The sequence below is a fragment of the Botrytis porri genome (assembly GCF_014898465.1).
Source record: "Botrytis porri strain MUCL 3234 chromosome Unknown BPOR_011, whole genome shotgun sequence".
Taxonomy (NCBI): domain Eukaryota; kingdom Fungi; phylum Ascomycota; class Leotiomycetes; order Helotiales; family Sclerotiniaceae; genus Botrytis; species Botrytis porri.
The window spans coordinates 1086849-1108136 of record NW_024066085.1 but is presented as its reverse complement, the minus strand read 5'-3'; the positions used below and the strand labels follow the sequence as shown (position 1 = coordinate 1108136).

The window sequence follows — 21288 nt, the reverse complement described above, 5'->3', positions numbered from 1 at the left end:
AGACTGTTACTTGTAGTGGTGAAGATGTGTTCCTAGATGTTGACGCGTGTTGATGAAGGGTAGATGTGTTGTCAGTTCGTCACAGTAGTCATATTGAAGAGCCGGAGAATGCAGAACATTTTTGTAGTTTATATACACAATCCATATTTTGAACATGAGGACAAGATGAAACAGATCTTCAAGGTAATAGATGAAATGTCATTGATGTAAAATTGATCGAGAACTAAGAATCCGGTATGTACTGTATTCCATACCTATGCCGCTGCCTCGCTATGCAAGATGCTCTCATAATCATCCAAAATGCAAAACGCAAATGCATCGCAATCCCAAACGCCTCTTGGTATCATTCCATCTCCTCTAGAGGACCCGTCATCAATATAATAAAAATGTAATAATGTACAAGAACAATCCTTAAAAATGCATTTATATTTTTGAATAAATGCCATCGTTTTCACGAGAGAAAGTTTTCTCCAATGGTTCTCTCATCTCAAAAATCCCCGCGCTCGATTGTTTCGCAGAAGCCGACCAGCTCCTGCGGTCGATTTCAATCAAATCACTCACGCGTCCCAAGATGAGTGCTTCTTGAATCCTTGCCATCTGCCAGAACTGTGCAATCTCGGCGATGACTGATTGTGCACCGGAGAAGGAATCGATGATGGAGGGTATTGATGCTTTATGTGTTTTAGCCGAGAGGATATCGACTGCAGAGAGAATAGCATATCCCACGAAGGGTGAGGAGAATTCGATGGACGTATTTGAGCTCGGCGATCTCATACCGGTAGATTTACGACGATGGGCTACAACATCCATGATTGTCAAGAACTTCTTCGCCTGCTCCTCGGCTATAGAATTGTAACGAGAATGTTGTGACTCGTCAAGATTGTAAGGTTGAACATATCGATGAAGCTTCATGAATGTTGTGTGATACACTGCATGCATCGTTATGTAGGTGCCCAGTTCTCCACCATCGGACATTCTTTCCATTGATTCCGCCGGGATAGCAAAGCGGTTTGGCAGTGTGCTTTTCCAACTTGAGAGGCGATCCATGGTAGATCGATAAAACTCATTAAAATCAGAGCTCCTTATGGATTGTGGTCGTTGTGAATTGCTGTATATGTTGGACATAACATCACCCCAAATCGTTGCAACGTTTATTAAGTATGCCATTAAGTTCAAAGTTCGTGGGTAGTCTAAGGATCGCGGGTTCGAGACCTCAAAAAGAGGATTTTGAACATTGACCTGGTTCTCAAAGCTCTCCTCATCGCAAGGTAGACGAAGGTATACGTGTTTTGGATCAATCATGCTCAGATGTCCAGAGCAGAATCCATTGAATCTATCCATAATGTAACAGCTCCAAAAAGTTCGTCTTCTGCACTCCGCATATCCGCCGAAGTTCAGTCCGAAGGGAAAGCTCTTGAGATAAGCATCGTCACTCTTCTCTATCTCTATATTCAACTTCAAACCTGTGGCGGCTCTCACAGCAGACCCACAAAAATCCCATGAATCATTGGGGTTATTGATTGCAAAATAGTATAAAGCCAATAACAGACGAGCCTGGACTAGTTGAATGCCAATGTGGCGCCTGTCGCATGCATATCTAGCGACTTCAGCATATCGTGCAGCCAGATGCTTGTGTTGAGATCGAGGTGAGAATACTGCTCCAAGGGCAAGTATGGAATATATGAGCATGAGGTCATTCAAAGACTTATCCTTGGTAGAACGAGCCCAGCTGGTGAATTGATTCTTTGGAAACATAAAATGGGCTGTCTCTGGAACATATTTGAAGAAAATCGACAAAAGCTCGGTGGCGAGATCTGAGTTTGCAGAGTGGAACGGGTCATTTTGCCACTCTGTCTGTAAGGTATGATCACTCAATCGATCACTCCCTGGCTCAGCCCACGCAGCTCTTGGAGATGTTGGGTCTTGAACAGAAAGTCGTGGGGAAGCTTCTGATGCTACTGGAGTGTAATCGCTATAGCCGTTGCGCTGTCTCTTGGTGTGCTGTTCTACTTCCGGGCTTGCTCGGCGTAAGTTTTGTCGCGGCGAGACCGAATGACTTTCTTCACGTTCCTCGACTCTGAAAGATTCACCGTCAGTTAAGGAAGAACCTGGCCTAGGTATGCTGTCTTCCGAGTCAGCTGGAGGCGTATCTGGAGAGTTGTGACCTCCTCGGGGACTGTTGAAAGACTACCATCAGCAAAAGTGGGACAAATTATGAGGCAGAATTGTGCCTGCATAAGTGACATCAATGCCACTTTGATTATGGTAACTTACGCATTCTTGAACTTGCACACCCTGCCGAACTTGTCGCATTGCACACATCTAGGGTAGTCTGGATCGCATTTGATCTTCTTCTCCCTACAAGTGATGCAAGCAATTGCAAGTCTCTTTCTTGGCTTCCCCGCTTTGGTAACTCCCCAATGAGCATTTACATTCTCTCCGTCAATTACCGTCTTGCAGTGAGTTCCATCGTCGTAAAAATAGCACATCCCTTCACCCGCAACGTCGGCTTGTCTGACGAAACGAGGTAAAAATTGAGTTCCTGTCCAGATCTTGGGTCCCAGACCATCCTTGACCGTCACAGGCTCGCCCATTACGGTACCAGCAGGTGTGGGAAGGTAGTTTCGTTGAGCTGGGGCATTATCACGATAAAATTGTCTAGTCTCGTGTTCAGATCTAGAGACATGATGTTGGTGTCGGTATTGATCAGGGTGAGCTCTCAAAGCTGGAAACTGATCCTGTCGAGGAGACTCGGAGTGAGGGGACCAGTTGTTGCCCGAAGGCATTTGACCTTGTCGTGGGTCATGGCTCGAGTATTGGGGTGTGTATCGAGGAGATTCTGGCATGGGTCCCAAATTGGGACGGGTAGATGGAGCAGGATAGCCTAGCCTGTCGAGTGAATCTGGTCGAGAGGCATGTGTATACTGTCGTGGAGGTGCTGAACGCTGGAAGTTGGCATCAAATGGACGGTCTTGATGTAAAGGTGTAGTAGGTAGACGACCATCTTGAGGAGATGGAGATGGGAAGACTGGACTCTGTCTCTCAGAGTATGGTGATTGCGCAGGTCTACTTGGAGGTGGTGCGCCGCCAAAAAGACTGGTTATGGATGGGAGTTGCTCTTGAGGAGCTGCACTATGGGCTGGTTGGTACATGTCACCTCTCCTTCCGTGAGCGAAAGGTCCTTTGAGTTCAGAAACGGGGGATCGTGGCAGCGAAGTATTATTGTCACTTCTCTCGCGCAAAATATTTACTCGCTGATCAGAAGTGTTGTGAAGGGGGGAGCAATCCTTGTTTGTGTTTACCAGTTTGTGGGAAGGTGATGTGGGCGGTTGGGAAAATATCAGTCTTGAGGGTGTATACTCAAGGGAATAGACGAGAGTATATGGTTGGTCTCTAAGATTTGTACAAGGGCGGTATAGATCCTTCTCTCAAAGGTAGCAATGTGGCACAGACACGGTTTGTGTCAAATATATCAGGATGCCGTAATTGCTTCGATACTGATCCAATTCAGCTGACCTCGAGTAAGGGTAGTTGAGCTGGTTTCCAAACGGCAGTCGCAACGAAGTACCGCCCGTCTTATTTGGAAAGGCAGGAACAGTGACTAGAATGAATCGTGGGTATAGTGAGGAAGTACAATGTAACAATGACACGAGGAGGACCCGAATTGAGAGTTGAGATGTGATAGGTATATTGGTATCAATGAATCCTGTCGGTAATGGAAAATTGAAAGTGTGGCTCATGCTGTGACCATAAGTTCGGACAAACCCATTATTCTGGAAGCAAAAGCTCGTGCGAGGCTGGTCGAAGTATGCTTAGTAGTAGTGTCGTAGTAGTGCTGTAGTAGACGGGTGGTATTTGAAGTAGGACGGATGGATAGATGTAGAGCAAGCGTTAAAAAGATGGAGTCAAGGATTTTAAACCTGGTAATTGCAGAAGGAACATGCAGTTTAGAAAGCCGGTCAGGATAAACAAGGGCTTGTTTGAAGAGCGGGCCTTTATATGTTATATGTATGTGTATATGTGGAGTGGAAAGAAGTGAAGAGGAAGGTCGAAAAAAGAGACTATGGTGTTATTATTATTATTTTTGGGCGTGGTAGAACTGGTGGATTAGGAACATATGTGATAATTAAAAGATTGTCTGCTTCGTAGATTCAAAAGAAGAGACCAAACCAAGAAGGGACTAAAGAAGACTATAGAGACTAGGAGACTAGGAGACTAGGAGACTAGGAGACTATGAGACTAGGACTGAATCGATCTAGAAATCCCTAAAATCCAACCATCACATCGAATCCAAGCTTTTTTTTTTTTTTTTTTTTTTTTTCTTCCTTATTTTCTCCCTTGGATCTTGGGGGAGGGGTTTATGTGGTATGTGGTATGAGGAGTGAGGAGTGAGGCGTGAGGTGTGAGGAGTGAGATGTGAGGTGTGAAATAGTACGTACGGAGTATTTTTTCAAGTAGTAATGAAGTATTTAGTAACTAAATCCTCTAGTACCGGTAATCGGGTGAGGAGTCAGAAATTACCAGCATGCTAGTATGGTGGTAGTGTGTTCGAATAACTTCTTATTAAGCCGCTAGCTACTTTTCTCAGTCCGAGATCACAATCCATAACCCAAACTTATAAGTTATTATCCACATCCACATCCACATCCACATCCATCTTCGCACCCACATTCATATAGCCCGTTTTCACAGATTTGGAAAACAACAATACATCATACGTTCACTTGCACGCTTCGGCATAAGGATAAATGGGTCGAAAGTCGAAAGTCTGAAGGTCAAGGGCAAAGGAAAAAGACGGTGCAAAGGTTCGAACTTGTGGGGTATGAGAATTGAGCAATGATCGATGGATCAATGATCGTAAATGGATCTATGGAACCATGGAAGTTGAACTAGGGATGGAACCATGGATCCGTGGCGGCTCAGATATGATATGATGTGAAACAGTAGAATGGTAGAATGGTAAAATAATAAAATAGTTTAATAACATAGATACATAAAAAAAAGCCCCCTGGGTCTATCAAATAATTGTAATAGTCTAGGGATACTATGTGGTATGAGGACTAGCTCAATCCCTCCTTGAGTCCTCAATTCAGATTGAGTTTATACAGATCTGAGTCTGATGAATATGAATACCTAGTATCTGCCTACCTAGGCCTGGTTGGCTCCCAGTCCCCTCAGTCTACCCATCTAGCACCGGTATATATGAATATGGAAAAATAAAAGTTCAAACTTTATTTTCATTTGGTGCCACCATGGTGCCATGTTCTGCACCAAGCTTCTTTTAGAGAAATCTGAGATATAGTGGTATTCAACTTTGGGAGGGGGCTTAACCGGGGGATGGTAAAGTATTTCACGACAAGGAATAAAGCGTGGCAGAGCAAGGTATGAGAGGCCAGCTCGCAAAAAGGAATACAAAATAGAAAATAGATTGATTTAATAACGACCGATCGGGGATGAGTGTTTTACTAGGTAGCTAATTTATTATGAATATTAAGTATTATCTATCTATCTATCTATCTATCTATCTATCTATCTATCTATCTATTTATCTATCTATCTATCTATTTATCTATCTATCTATCTCTTTATCTATATCTCTATCTGTTCATTTGTCTATCTATCTATCCATTCATCCATCTATCTATCTATCCTAGATACATTCTACATACCCTTCTGTTGTATGTTGATATACCGGTAGTATCATGTAGTCGTATCATATATGTACCATGGTACTAAAATCGATCTCCTCACATTGAGAGTAAGAGAGCCGGATATACAAAGATGTCAGATAAAGGAACCTGTCTTCCGTATTGTTGTCTACCGGTATCATTCATATTGTCCATAGCATCATGGTCTGTCGACCGGTATATCCACTGACCATGGCTCATCGCCCATCGCCCATTTCTTGCCCAGAAACTGGTAAGATCGTTTAGCGTCTTATGTCAACTGGAATGATTGGCTTTGACTCTGTAGCTTGGATTTATTCCAACACGCATAAGTTACTGGTGTGTCGGCTATTAGAATGAAGTTTGACTCAATTAGTGCCGTCTAGTTCACTGCGAACGACATAATTCAACCTACTGACGCCGGCACCCTCTTTTCTAAAATAGTAAGAGGTCTGACACACTTTGTCATCGGCTAGTATCAAATACCGGCCGATATACGCAGGGAATCCTTATGTTGAAGCACATCATCTCTTGTGTGAACTCAGACATTCTTTGATATGGCATTGTGCTCATAGTCCCTCACACCCTACCTGGGTACCGGTGTCATGACAATTCAACTGTATGTGATATATGGAGTACGGAGCAGCTAATTGTCCATCTCGTTTCGAAAGGGATCTTCCATCATAGTGGATGAGTAGTAATACGATATACTGTACCAAGTAACTGCACACGGTAAATTAATTCTGGCCTGTCATTGGTGTGTTCGTTTCCGTCTCCAGAAAAAGCTACAAGTACCCAGCCGCCATTCCCACTGCCGTCCGTCCCCATAAATTTTGAGTTTGTCAATGTTCAATCTCCATCTCCATCTCCATCTCCATCGGTTTCCACTTTCCAGTTCCCACTTTCACAACATCATTTGCCAAAAAATCCGGTAGAAAGTGGAAGTGCAAGCAAATGCGAAATTAGTGCTTGCGCAGGTGCTCTTAGCAAGTATTCAGGTTCATGGGGGAAACGCAATCCACATCCCGTCGCCTCACGTCTCCATATAATGCTTCTACCCGACCTTCGATGATACGGGAAATCGGTACACCAAGAATTCTTACGGCCGTTGCATCCCTAGATCTATGTGCTTGCCGAAGGGGTGTTTGGATGGCTACCTAGGTAGGTGTGATAATGAGATGTGAATACATGGTTATAAAATGTGCTCTCTATCTATCTATCTGTCTGTATCTACCACTTCTAATTTTACAACATGCTTGTTATTCGCTCTGATTAATTGTCATACAGGAAATGCGCAATGATGGTGAAAAAGGAAACCCAAATGAAACGTTTAACTACTTTGGGCGAACATCAAGGGACCTCGTTGCTTATTTCTCGTGGTTGGGATTTCTTCAATATCGGTAAACAATGTGTCTTCAAAGAAGGATTTGGATGAAACAAGCATTATTATAACCTTAGCCAAGTTGGGGAATATTACACGGTATGTTGAAATTGGTAATCATTCTATAATCGTACCACCTGCAGGTTTAACCTGACTGACGAATCCACCAACAACTAGAACGGTTGGTTTTATACGACGTATAACATAACATCCATACCACCACCACCATACACTTTTCCATTTTGCCATTGTACAACGTAAGGTCATCTCCAACTCCAACTCCGTGCCCGTTCCCTCGGTACTTACAACGCTCGGTCCCGAATGCCCATTGGGAAGTAATGGGAAGTAATGATTGAATTCGGAATTTATCATCGGTTGGAACTTCCGAGAACTGCTGAAAATTCCATCAGTCTTCACTCCTGGACGAGGGTTCCATACCTTCTCACACGGAGGAGACAGGGAGGAAAGCTCCCCAGTTGCTCACACATGCCTAGGTAATCTGTTCGAACAATACAATACAGTATCGGCTTACCCACTCATTAAACAATGCTGATAACCACGGAGTAGAAGTATGGTACTCTACTGATTGAATTTACTTGATTAGGTTGTTCAATCTCTTACTCAGGGTCCTACAAATGACATTGGTCGCCGACTGCCCGCTTTTTTGTCGTCATTGTACAACCTTTCCTTTCCTAAAACCTATCCACTGATTCCACTCATGGTCTTGTATCACACATGAGTAATCACCGGTCTTCATGCTTCCGAAATGAATCTTGAAAAGTTCGTATATAAAATAGTGCTGGATAGTGATAGGCACGGGTAAGTAGGATCTACCAAAGACATAGTGAAAAGATCATCGCTAAGCAATCTAAATCAAGCCCTGCCTCTCATGATCATAAAACAATGTGCATCTATCTCTGCGGGTCGTATATTACCACCTATGTGATCGTAAGTAAAAAAGGCCACGACATTTGATTCACATGTTCCGTTTGAACTTTGACAACAAATCTCGTCTCAAAACCTTTAAACCCATATCTCGCTTCTCAAGGTAACGCTTCGATAACTTGTAATTATGCAGGTGATGCCCTTTACCCTGATCAGGGACGTGCTCCGGCGGCCTCCAACTCGTTTAGGCTTAATTTAACTTGGTAAAACTTGTCTGGATTCTACAAGCAAACGAAAAAAAGAACGTTCGACTGATCCACCTATGTGCTCAAAGCCTCAAACATCACACCCATTGGCTCCCGGCTGATCATGAAAAATGTTGAAATGTCAATCATGAGTAGAAGCGAACAAAAGAACAAGAAGATGCAAGCGTGAGATGCAAAAAGAGCCGCGCTTCAGGGGTTTCTCAGGATGATCTTAAGCCACTAATTGCTAAAAAAGACGCCAACGGTGGAAAGATGCCAAGATCGATTCGTCTATTGGAAAAAGCAACTACAGTATTTCATTTCGGTATATGTCCCTTGTTGATATAGATGATTTCTTTTCTTTCCCTCTCAAGAGCCGAACGAGACGCATATTCCATATTTCCGGATTCGGATCCGAGTGCATATCTCTACAGTGCCGCAAACGGGCCGCAGCATGACCCCCTCCCCATATTGCTTGTGGCATCCTCGCAACTATGGCCTCTTCGGGTAGTCTTCAATCTTATCCTGGGGACACGACCTCCGGTGGAATTCCAACGACTCATTTGGTGTCAAACGTGGTGTTCCCGCAAGAATCCATGAAGCCAACGATAGCAATCTTACTCCAACGGCTAGTATGCTCTGTTCTGAAAATGATCAAGCCCATCCATGTCGAAGGAATAACCGAAACTGATATCCAAAGAACTGGTAGGATGACCCGACTGTGCCTCTTGTCTGCAGGGACAAGCGCCGAGATTTGGGACCAACCAAAATTATCTACACTCCTCACTGCAGATAATATGGAGAAGCAGCTCGGGTCTGGTGCCAAAGCTTCAGGGGTGGGAAATGGCCTTCATGGGTGCCACGAAGTCCACGATAAGGCCAGTCACATTGCCGTCGGACGTGCTTGCCGCATAGCCCGGGAGGGGTTTGGGAAATACCGTTGTAATTGAGTTGCAGTACATCAGAGTGGAGTGAAGAGTGAACCATGTGATTTTTCTCATGACATACCCAATATTAATGCCAACATCGAGCAGGAACACTAAGAAGGCATGCACAATTGGCAGTCTTCCTTCAGTACGTAAAATCCCCTCAAGCACCCAAGCAATACCTTCCACAGAAGCGAGAGAAGTTCCATATCCAACAAGTTCCATGCCTTTGGGCTTACTTTCTTTGGGGCTCAAATTGAATTTAACGAATGAGATTGGGCAAAGGGCGAAAGAACAGTCTGGTCGGCCTCTCACAAGGACTAGCATTACATTCCTTCTGACTGCGAAAGTCTTGGCATCCATGTGCCGCACACATCCAACGTCACGAAAGGTCATATTGTCTCGGGATTTTCGAGGAAGATACATTACCATAAGCTACCTAGCGGGATTCCATACTGCTCGCTTAGAAGATAATACTTGAGGAAATCTGATTGGTCCAATTACGAACATACGGCAAGCCTGTCAGCTTTGAATCTTCAGAATCACCCAATCCGTGTCATGCCAAATTCTAAAGATAGTCCCAAATTTCCCATACACATAACAGACCCAGACAATGGGTAAACAACAAGTGGTGCAGATCGAAGGGGAGTCTCATTACCGGCCGTTGCACGAAAAAGTATGAACTTTGTGCGATCAAAACCGAGAAAGGCAGGTCGGTTAGGTGTTACCAACACCTTGGGTCAGCTTCAAACTACGCATGGGTATTTTTTTATTAATTGAAGTGTAATTAACATGGATATCATTGGGACTCTAGTCTCTACTGCGTATGATTTACTCAAGTTTCGACAAGGGGTGTTACAACTGGGGGTGAATAGACGAAGAACAAAAGCCCTGGGGAGCGGAAGAATATCCCGAGCTCTCTACGTGGAGTGAAGGTCGGTGGGTAGGGTCTAGATTCTAATACGCACATCGCTTATTAGCCCAGAAATGCCAAAATCATACCGGCATCCCACAGGCCACTCGTTAAAATTTTCCACAAGCGGGAAATTTAATAGATGATCCCACGTTTTTCCTTTTTACTCCATGCAGATCGTGAGGCAGATGGAGAGGGGGGACGACAGTTGTAAGCTGGATTCGAGGGTAGTCTAGCGTCATTGAGGCTGCAAAGTGTAACCCAAGACTGTGCAATCTGCACTGCACTACCGATGAGGGGGTTCGGATATGCCGTGATTCGTATAAATCCTAGGAAAAGAATAGTTCATTATTGGTGCGAAATCACGCAGCGTCATATTCTGGGCGCGCAGCCAATCAGAGAAAAGAGCGAAGAGCGAGATTATGGGGAAGTGCTAATCGAAATTTATGGTATCCTTGATTTAGCGATGGCAATTTCTGCTGCGAGAAATTTCCTATCGAAGAATAGAGAATGGTTCAAATATGGGACGAAAATTCAGGAGTCTACTCCGTACTTCCTCGATACTGTATGTACCGTATCGTAATCTTACGTACCTACTTTCGGGGGAAACCAACAGTTATCCTCGCCGAGATTATGGATGGGGTGGGCTGGGTCGTTCGCAGAGAGAATCGAACGATTATTGTCTTGACGTATGGATAACATCATGCGAGTCTTGGGTGAGGAAAGGGGGGAATGGGAGAAACTGGAGAAACTAATTCCGGGAATGTGTACTTCGTACATGTTTCTTCGTGTTTCGACTCATGAATAAGTCATATTGCCATTACCATATAAAGCATGCATGCACTGTACACATATCCCAATGTCGGTTGTATACATGTGATGTATGTCACTACCCAAAGATATTCATGTTATTCAGGTTGTACAGGTTATTCATGTGCCTAGCAGTGCCTACATCCGATTCTACACGGTGTTGGGATCGGCTTAAAATATTGTCCGAATTTGCACAAGCATGTTTATCTGATGGCTGGGGCATGATGCTGAGTGAATGATTATGTTATGCATTAGATGGAATAGTACAGTTTTTCTTTTATCCTTTGGGTCTCCTTACTTCTGCTAAGGATTAGGTTCTCTGGTGAAGCTAAATAAATGTTTTCTTCTATTGGTTTTCGATGTGATACAAGCGACAAAATCATCAAAATCATCTAATCGTCGATTTTGTTCCCACACCCTCCCCAAAGATAGTAGAAAATTCATCATCACTCATTAAAATTGTATGGCTCAGAAGGGTCCCAGCGGAGTGGTTACATTTATCCATCAATATTCTACAAGCAGCCCACAGCAAGGCCCCATTATCCGATTTGGGTGATTCTATCTCTGCTTAGCTATTCTTCCGTTTTACCCTCCATTTTCCAACCGCGCGTTTCAATCCAATCATACCCTATCGCATCACTCGGACATTAGTAGCTACGGGTATACAGATACGGCATCGACTAGGGAGGGCTATCTTTTCTCATACCGTGCCACTAAAATTTCGCTCCAGCCTCTCACATCTCTGTTTATACTGCTGCCTTGTCGTGTTGGTACGACGATTCTTGGGAGGGTCAGAGTTTGTGGAGACGAGAGACAGAGCCAGAGACAGCCCGGCATCTACTCCCGCGCTGCAAAGACCACTTACGGAGCAACCCTTATTATTAATCTAAACATGTATGTACCTACCTTCTTGGTTGACTTCTGATTACATTGATTGTCATCTATCTACCGGTACCATGTCTGCGTTCGCCACGAAATCCACCCCCAAAATCCAAGTTCCGTGTAACGTCCGAACCTAGAAATTCTCTCGTCGTGAATAGTGGACCTTCTCTCTCCTACACGACAAACATGTTCACACCCTTCACATGTTACCATCTCTGGGGACGTGGCCCGTCGTGCCACATGGTTTTTACGATCTTTAGCGGCACGGCACAGCAAAAACAATCTTGCGTGATGCTGTCAGCTGCGTGGCAGTCGAACGACACAGCAAAAGTGGTGTTTGGGGGGATGGGAAACCCTTTTTCTTGACTGGTGATTGAAAAGCCCACCATGACACAAAGTTCCCATCCTACCTCATTCCATTTCATTCTTTTCCAAGGATTTGTATTTTGTTCCATGCTTTCGAGAGATTGTATCGGCGACGGGGATAGCTTTCTAATTGTAGTGTTTCTAATATGTCATGGAGATGCAAGGGATCAATAGTGTAGCATAAGCTTCATTTCGACCACCATTGATTAAGTACTCAGGAGGCGCAATCCAGTTGATTCGATGTAAGCTGTTCATCTTTACGATGCCGTAGGCACGCGTGCATTACAAGAAAGCCCTCTCTCTCTGAGTTTCCGAATGAGAAACATGGGGGAAGAATCCATCCCATCGAACGAAAATCCCCAGAAGCTTTCTAGAATCTCCAGGATTTGTTTCTTCTCTAAAGTTCTCTCGCTTCGGTAAAATGCTTGAATGCTAACGGGGGGCTCACCGCTCGGGCTCATTCGAAATCGAAGGATTCCTTCGTGTGTCACTGCAGGCATGTAATATGCATACACCGCCAATATAATATACGGCATACAAAGGTGTTAGACGGCACATTTGGACAAACAAGATGCACGATGGAAGACAAGGAAGTATCGTGGTCTTCACGGGGTGTGGTCCATTCTCTCTCGGTATAGTCTGCTGATGGAAGTCATCGCGTAGGCAACAGAATGAAGGATTCCTCCACCTTTCCTCTTTCTCTCGCCACAGCGTTTCCTCATATCGTGGGATTCTCGTGCTGGCCCTGTCGCTTGCGTTCTACTTCCGATGGAAAGGTCTGCGCCGCATGTGAGTGCTCCTGAAACTCAGACATATATATGTATGTACGTGAAAGCGGTTATTAAAATGCTTTGAATGGATGGCTACACGGAGATTGTATCGAGTACATAATCTTCCTTTAATTTTTAATTTTTTTCAAGAAATTTCGTGAAATCCTATGTTGCTTTAATTAATGATGAAAGTAGCTCAAACTCCATGATCATAGCAAATTCACCGTTTGTTGTATCCACAGTGATCTACATGCCTCACAATGTCTTTCATGTACGTATGTAAAAGGGCGATCGTAGCACTTTCTATTTCCATCACGAACGCATCAGCAGGCAAACTAACTTGAAGTCTCGTCAATCGTGATCTCCACCACCATGCCATGTACTGGATCTCCCGATTCCAAACCTTCCAAGACTCGCCTCACTGCCACGTCTCTCGTTGCATGGCGCTTCTGGGTTTCCTGTGGGAGTAACGGTTTGTTTGCGATCATCACTCCGTGGCAGTCATATGCTCTGGCCTGCTCTGCCTTCGGCACATCATTTATGTTCAAATCGCACATCTCTTCGTGCACGTATCGTATGGAGTTCCTATTGAATTATCAACGGTCTTCCGATCCAAGCGCTGCGCCTAGACGGGCTGAAAGTCTCGGATGATGGAAAGTTTAAACTTTGTATGATGCAATCATCTGTTTGTTGATATTCTAGATTCTCTAGTTGGTAGTTTACAAATTCCTTTCCTTGACTCACTTCTTGTGCCACATACCCACCTCGCAGAATTCGATATCGTGGAGGCTCGAGTATACTAGATTTATGTATGGATGTATGTGTGTATGGAAATGTGTATGGATGTGTGTATTCTTCTCAGTCGATTCAATTCATAGATACACTTACTCTACACGCTCACTCGCTCGCATAACTTCTTCTTTCGTTGCCAAGTGCATATACGTATAACCAATTATGAGGTGAAGCTTGCTGTGCAAATCATCACACAAACTATTTGCTCCTATGGTGTAGAGAAACCCTTAGATACTGGACTCTACTAGATCTATGCCAATTAATCCGCAACATTCGTAGCCTCCGATATCAAATCGAGCCTGACTTCCTCTAATGCGCTTCCCCCTTCCTTGTCCATCATCATCAATCCAACAATGTCCCAATACAGTTATAGACGTGAGATACGTGGCAGGGAGGAATCTACCATTTACTTTTGTACATGGATTTTGGTTTGTTGGGCCGTATATTTCGTAAATTAAGAAAGTTAGTAAGGTATGTTTGTACAGTGTTGGCTGGCAAGAGGAGACATCGTATGTTCCTTCGAAGATCGCGTTTGGGATTGAGCCACTGCTTTGTTTGTTCCTTGAGGGATAGGTGATTATTCATGTCAGATGGGTTTCCTGATGGGTTTGCGGATTTACGGTGGAATTTATGTGGAGTAGGGGGTGTTGTAGGATGCTATCTGGGTGTTCTTGGGAGGAAGTAGAAAGAATAGAAATCTCCACCTTGTGATTATAAATCTCACAGCAGTATTCTAATTCTTGGGGGTCTTGATCTAACATGTGTAGATAGCTATTGGAAGTAGGTAGCAAGTCGAATGGTATTCATCTTAATCCGTTAATGAAGAAACGTTTATACTTCACTTTTCTAGTCTTTAACCATTCAATTCAAGTCATAGGATTAGAACAATATCTTTGTGATCGTGCTTACCCCAACAAGTTATCAAGTCTTCTCGTCTGTAACCTCGCTTCTCGATACAAGTGAATTCTCTTCGCCGAACTTGAACAGTGTATCGTCAAAGTAGCTTTGTATATACTAAAGTACAATGTTCTCTCCCCATATTCCCGAAATGGGAGTCTCCCATAAACAAAACAGGAGGGTTTCTTGTTTCAAACTCGTCGCACCTGACTTCCTAAACACCTTTGTTATGAATGTCGGCTCAGTAGATATTGTTAGATGACTGTCTAGCTACTACATCATCATCCCCGATATTGAGTGAACCTAAAGGATTAGATGAACGAGATCTTGACCGATTTCTGAGTGTCTTGTATGAGCTATGCATATTTAATATAGTATATGATGTATAGGGAAAGAAACTGTTGGCGATCAGATGATAGCTCCATGTATCAAGTTTAGGAGAGATTTCAAAGTCGATATAACATCTTTTCATCGCACATTCCAGTGAGCTCCCTCAAATTTCAATCTTGCCAATTCGCGTGGAAATCTTCATTGAACAAAAGCTTAACTGTCACTGGCACTAGCACTGCCATTTCCATTCCTTTTCGTCTATATTATAAAGATACATAAATAGGTACAGATCCAAATTGAACGCGAATATATGCAGAAAACAAGAATCGACACATTGTTATCTGATGTTCTCTGTGCGTATCTTCTCACTGCTCTGTATAAATTTGAGTGCATATATAATGTCGAGTTCTTTTCTTGTATTATCATTATATTCTGTTCAATAAAATGTGCAAGACATGACGAATACTCAACTCATTGAGACTCTCCATTCACCTAGGCGGCCTACATTCTCTAGCTTCCATCAGTGATATGCAGGAATACACATAAGACACTAGTTTCATCAACTCATCAGCATCTATTTGTTCTCGTCAAGGTACACATACGTGAGAGGAGGATTTCAAAAAGTAGACATGAAGCATATTACTATCCTGGGCGATGTGTATGAAATGAATGACTAAAGTGAGTTTCTCGCATATTCGAAAGGGTCGATGTCCAAGTCGGAATCAAACTCGCAACGATGAAATACAAACGTGCAAGAAAATCTATTGTAGAATTTATATCTAGAATAATCAAGGTACAATAATTTCGACTAAACCTCCCATATCTACACAGAACCTTTCATCAAGTATCTCAATCATTCGAAAAGGGAAGAAGTTATTCAATAATTCACTAAACCAATCTTATAATACAATCGTCCAACTTTTCACAAAAATAATACCAATACTCTTCCTACAACCATGTTGTAGGTTTTCACTCAATCTGCATACATCTCCCCAAAGAAACCATCATCAGCCGCCGGGGGAGCCTTCGGCTGAGCCTTCGCAGGCTCCTCCACCACCGTCTCAGTCTTTTTTACCTCTGAATTTCCACTCTTCGTACTTTTCGTCGCAACCACACTCGAGCTTTTTCTCGCATCCGTCGCAGCGACCTGTAGCATACTTGCGGCCGATGATTGTCCTTGAACCGCCACTTTGAAACACATACATTCGCAAGGACCTGTATGTCCAGATGCTTTCTCTGAATCTTCAACAGGATGAGCGTGTATTTCGGCTTCGGAAAGCTGTGCGGTTTCATATTCGAGTGCTTTAATCAGTTTGTAGATTATGCTTGCTAGGCCAGCACCTGCAATAGGGCCGACCCAGTAGATCCAGTGGTAGCTCGGAAAACTTAGAGTTATAACTGCGGGACCGAGGGAGCGAGCTGGATTCATGGAGCCCCCGGTCCAGAAGACGCCTTGGTTTTATTAGCATAAGTCTGATAGACCTCTTGGGGTTGATCTGGGCGTCTTACCGGCTAGTTCCCCTATGAACACAGATAATCCAATACCCAGCGGTGCTAGAAATGTAGCCTCATGTTTTTCGGCCGCGAGCATGAGAACAGTAAAGCAGAGCTGACATGTGAGTATCATCTCAAGAATAGCTCCTTGTGCTGGGCTCATGCCAGGCTTAAGTGTAGTTGCCGTATGTAAACCTCCGTGATATAAACCATAAGCCATAGCCGAAGCAGCAATTGCACCCACACATTGTGCTATACAAAGTAGGACACATCGAGTTAGATCGATCGCACCGACGAAGAACAATGCGATGGAGACCTTTCACAGTTAGTACAGACTCTAAAACTTAGACTCAGATTACTATCGCACTGCTGGATCAAACAGTCCTCCACTAATACGGAAGAAAGTCCACGCATTAACCACCAGACTTATCCCAGCCCCAAACGCTATAAACAATATCTGTGTTGTACTAATCGATTTCGTCTCGTAGCTAACTTTATCGCCTTTATTATCATTTGCAGACGCGAGAGCGACTTCAGCTGCGGAAAATGCGACGAATAGAAAAGCAGTTGTGCCAATAAGTTCGCCAATTACAGCAACAACATGACCTCGTACTTTTTGTGGGATGGAGGAAAGGGACTTGGTGAAGACTTTTTTGAGCGGATCGAGACGAGAGAGAGCGGTCTGGCCGGGACCGGAAATATTAAGTGTAGGTTGGCCATTTAACGTCGTGACGGACATTTTGATGGGTGATAGGTTGGTGGATAAAAATGTTGTTCATAGGTCTGTGAGTTGTAGAAGTCACAAGTAGTTGAACTTGGAAAAGGTCAAAATCCGAGAATCTCATGTCTTCCTCGGTTTTTGAGTAGATGGCTCTTTCCTATTTTCATACGGAAACGCCGAGACCATAGCAGCGAATACATATTTGCAGGACTGAGAAGGGAAAGAAGGAAGTTATGTAAAAGTTGAAAGTCATTCTTGCATTTGTTTTTGATCGTCTCTAAAAATGAACCACTAATTCCTGTGTGAATGAAACCTTTGATGTGCTTCGTATATAATGTTTTTGACAAGGAAACAACCCCTGCACAGAGAAACATCGTCATCATGAGGTAGAGTTTGACATTCACTGATTGTATAAAGAGATAGGATCTAAATATACTGCCTCTACAGCAGGCTCTAAAGAATGACTTACCAATAAACTCTCGAACCTTACAACTTCTCCCGAGAAACACCCGCCCTCCTATGGATTTCGTCCTCAAAAGCAGTAAACAATCGATTTGTCTTTGGGTCTCCAGGTGGAATAAGCTGCGAGCCCCATATACCGCAGACCCCATCTTTGCGATTGATCCACCACTGAAGGTTTGGATATCCTCCCCAGGCGATCGAGCCTTTGCTTCTACCACCTATATCTTCTAGATTCATTATACCTCCGAGGCCCCAGTCCGCTTTCAACCCCTTGGGAAATGCACCCAAACTTTCATTAACTTCTGGCACAGAAAGTTTCTTCATCAAGCCCTTCCTTGAGGCATCACTCAGCTGCGGCTTGAACATCTCATCAACAGTTTCCGATTTTAGTAATTTCCCATCATTGGCACAGATGCTCTGTAAACACTTGAAATAATCAACAGGACTTCCGAATGCCCCAGCGCCTCCTTGACAATCTTTGGTAGCTGGATCAAATGGTACTTGACTGGTATATTTGGCTTTACCCGTGGGATTGTCCGTTGTTCCATACTGAGTGACACCTCCTTCTCGTTTACTCATTGCGATTAATCTTGAGAAAATCTCTGGGTGTTGAGTCGGATGAAAGGTTATGTTGTCCATACCAAGAGGCCCCCATATGTTCTTTCTGAAGTATCTTTCCAAGGAGGTGTTGCCATTGACTCTTTCTACCATCTGGCCGGCCCAGTCAATACCAACTCCATAAGTCCATGACTCACCAGGAGCAAAGAGAAGTGGGAATTTAAAGCGTTCTTTGATTAAAGCTTCCCCATCTGTGGGCATAGGCGAGCCTTTACTGATATATTCTGTGTACCGTGATAGTAACGGATCTTTAACGAACTTAGTTATTTCCTTGAACGCTTAGAACTTATACTACTTACCGAAAACATCATATGAAAGTCCCGATGAATGAGTTAAAAGATGTCTTATTATGATTAGTTTCATGCTTTGTATTGATTTAGGATACCGCGAGGACAACAAACCGAAGCGTTATAGGTTTATGGTTGTCTATTAAAATTGGCTTCCCGCTTTCTTCATCAAAACCTGTCAAGATCTGTACACCCTTGAATTCTAGCAAGATCTCAGAGATATCACCGTCGAGATTCAACAGTCCTCGCTCAACACATTGTAATGCCGCAATGGTTGTAAACAGTTTTGTGCAGGAAGCAAACCACATGACACTGTCCAAACTCATGGGCTTCGAAGGATCCTTAAGAGACTGAGATCCAAAGGCTTTGGCATAATCGAATTTTCCTGGACATATTAATCGCTGAAATGTGTTGACACCAAAACAAGATGAAAAGACATCCAATAAGCTTTGAGAACTGTATTGAATGGGCACTCGAGGATTATAGTGCTCGTGTCCACACTAATGAACACAAGTCACCAACTAATTTGTTGAATCAAGGAAAGATGCATACCGGAGCTATCTCCCCCTACCAGAACCGCACCTGCAATATCTCTGCTATTGCAAGCTTCTCTGATTATGTCCTCAAAGTTCGACATCTTGTCGTCGAGCCTAATCACAAGAAAGGCGGTCCAGGAGAATAGAAGAGCACGGAAACAAATACTGCAGTCAAAGATCAGTATGTACTACGCACCAAAAACTAGCTCATCTAGGAAACAGGAAAAGAAAACCTGTTTCTAGGTATTCTATATACAACAATCTTCCGTTTGATCGGCACAAGGTACCTCGGCGTTGCTGCAATTCTCCATAAGTAGCCCCGCGTGGAGACTTGCAGGCCTCGGAACCAGACACGACTGATTCCGAAGAGGGTTTTGCCCAATCTCTTAATTCGATCGAGACATATAGAGAGGGAGAAACCTCGGCAGCATTTGCTGGAGATATTCGCGGTAACCACTCAAGTCGGAAGATTTTGCGAAACTTTGGGATATTTTTTCATCAAAAACTAAACCGTCGGACCGTCAATACTCGCTTTATTGGGTTGATGGCATTGTAAAGAAACATTCACTACACAAACAAAGCGGTCTCCCGCCCAGTAAATCACTGGAATAATGCTATACAATCTGCTTGAAAGGAATTGAGGATATTGTTAACCGATATTCTACCTGGGTGTCGCTTTCCAAGAGCACTCCTGCTGGTATATGTAATTCATGAGCCGTGCCATATTATACTCTAATAATTTGTCATGTTTCCCCGAAATCCTACCAAACGCCCTGCCAATGCTTGCCTGCTTTAAACTTTCAAACATCATAAAGACACTTAAATACAATATGTCAACCGTTATCACCATCTATATCCCTTTTGGTCACTCCCAAATCCATCCTTGTTCAGCCCATACCGGCATATTTGAACCAGTTTGCCCTACAATCCTCCTTGTGTAGCCAGGCTTCTCCGTCTGTGAATCGTCCCGCCTGGCAACCTTTGCATTTCGGCGAATTGGGGCAATTGAAGTAAGGAATGTGCTGGTAACCGATATCACGGAACCTGTAGGAAAAGTTCAGTCATGGTCACGAATTTCACGTAAAGGTCTCGAAACTTACCAATGAATTTTGCTCGAATCTTCAAAAAGTGCCAACGCAATACTATGAACTGGTGCATCTCCCCATCGCTCATAGAAGAAACCTCCAGCACGATCCAAATGGTTGAAGTAATCCTCATATGCTTGACTGCGCCAGAAATCCATGTTGGCAATCTCGAAATTGCTCCAGAAATGGCATGTAGAGTAGCCATTTGCATTCCGATTATGTTCTGGTCTGCGCGCACTATCTGTAACCCAACCCATTGCATTATTATCGTGTATGTACTCTGGATGTGCGGCCAAGAATTTTGTGGTTTCGGGCCATAGGGATGGAATCGATTGAGGCGCATCGTAGAGATTGATGGTAAATCCGTAAGTTTTGTTTTGATCTTGCATATACCTGAACACATCATAGTCGACATCGCAAAAGAAATGGACTTTTGGCTCGACACGCCAGTAAAACTGCATGTCTGCCATGGCTGGATGCTTGTAAAATAAACCGCTATTCCATCGGCACATCTGGTGGTAAGACGCCATGCTGGCATATTGAATATCATTCTCCTTCAGTATCTTTGCTGACTCTTCGAAAAGCTCTGGATCGATCCATGAGGGCATTTCCCAATGTTCTTTGGGGATCTCTTCTGTTAGGATTGTTAGAGTTGACAGATATCATCAGAGGCAGGGCTGCATACCATATCTGCATTCTGCCTTCGTTTCTGCAGAAGTTCGACGTTTGAACTCCTCTGAGAATGGTACGTCATTGAAAAATGTCCAAGGGTAATTGAACTTGTGGTTCCATGTTCTTTCCAAATCTCGCATAGCCTGAACCATACCATCAACCTCCTCGTTGCGAACCAAAGATAAAAGAGTAGCATTGATTCGACTCGTTCCCTCGGCACCTAGTCCATAGCCTTGATCAGCTCTCCATAATACACCTTCTGGTTCCCCGGTAGCTATAAAACTTGTTAGCATGAAATTCAAAGTAATTGGCATTGAAGGAGATTCGGCGCATACGATCTAGGTTAGGATCTCTTTCCATATTGGTAAGTGTATCCCCAGGCCCAAGTTCTGATTTTGGTGGACCAAAGACTTGATATAAGAAAAACATCCATAATCCTATGGCTAATAAGCCTAGGACTCGAATCGGGCGTGCAACAGCCATATTGATGATTTTCTGGCTTCAAAAGATGTGTCGAAATCCTAAAGTCATTGAAGCTCCAGCGCCGCGT

At 43.6% G+C, this 21288-nt stretch overlaps 6 protein-coding genes across 6 annotated transcripts; 2 read left to right on the top strand and 4 right to left on the bottom strand.

Moving 5' to 3' along the window:
- Positions 1-423: 423 nt before the first annotated feature.
- Positions 424-3152, bottom strand: EAF01_008361 (uncharacterized protein; the record flags this gene model as incomplete). Its single annotated transcript, XM_038916617.1, has 2 exons — positions 424-2176; positions 2275-3152. 2 exons carry the CDS (start codon positions 3150-3152, stop codon positions 424-426), a joined length of 2631 nt encoding a protein of 876 aa, XP_038767979.1.
- A 5519-nt stretch (positions 3153-8671) lies between these two features.
- Positions 8672-9127, top strand: EAF01_008360 (uncharacterized protein; the record flags this gene model as incomplete). Its single annotated transcript, XM_038916616.1, has 1 exon — positions 8672-9127. The coding sequence occupies one exon, from the start codon at positions 8672-8674 to the stop codon at positions 9125-9127; it is 456 nt and encodes a 151-aa protein (XP_038767978.1).
- Positions 9128-9194: 67 nt separating this feature from the next.
- Positions 9195-9584, top strand: EAF01_008359 (uncharacterized protein; the record flags this gene model as incomplete). The annotated part of the gene is made up of 1 exon (XM_038916615.1): positions 9195-9584. One exon carries the CDS (start codon positions 9195-9197, stop codon positions 9582-9584), a length of 390 nt encoding a protein of 129 aa, XP_038767977.1.
- A 6148-nt stretch (positions 9585-15732) lies between these two features.
- On the bottom strand, positions 15733-17096 carry EAF01_008358 (uncharacterized protein; the record flags this gene model as incomplete). The annotated part of the gene is made up of 3 exons (XM_038916614.1): positions 15733-16315; positions 16373-16673; positions 16725-17096. The coding sequence occupies 3 exons, from the start codon at positions 17094-17096 to the stop codon at positions 15837-15839; spliced, it is 1152 nt and encodes a 383-aa protein (XP_038767976.1). The 3' UTR covers positions 15733-15836.
- Positions 17097-17564: 468 nt separating this feature from the next.
- On the bottom strand, positions 17565-19082 carry EAF01_008357 (uncharacterized protein; the record flags this gene model as incomplete). Its single annotated transcript, XM_038916613.1, has 4 exons — positions 17565-18406; positions 18458-18501; positions 18560-18830; positions 18998-19082. The coding sequence occupies 4 exons, from the start codon at positions 19080-19082 to the stop codon at positions 17565-17567; spliced, it is 1242 nt and encodes a 413-aa protein (XP_038767975.1).
- A 786-nt stretch (positions 19083-19868) lies between these two features.
- EAF01_008356 (uncharacterized protein) lies at positions 19869-21221 on the bottom strand (the record flags this gene model as incomplete). The annotated part of the gene is made up of 4 exons (XM_038916612.1): positions 19869-20025; positions 20082-20700; positions 20752-21012; positions 21074-21221. The coding sequence occupies 4 exons, from the start codon at positions 21219-21221 to the stop codon at positions 19869-19871; spliced, it is 1185 nt and encodes a 394-aa protein (XP_038767974.1).
- Between the last annotated feature and the right edge of the window lie 67 nt (positions 21222-21288).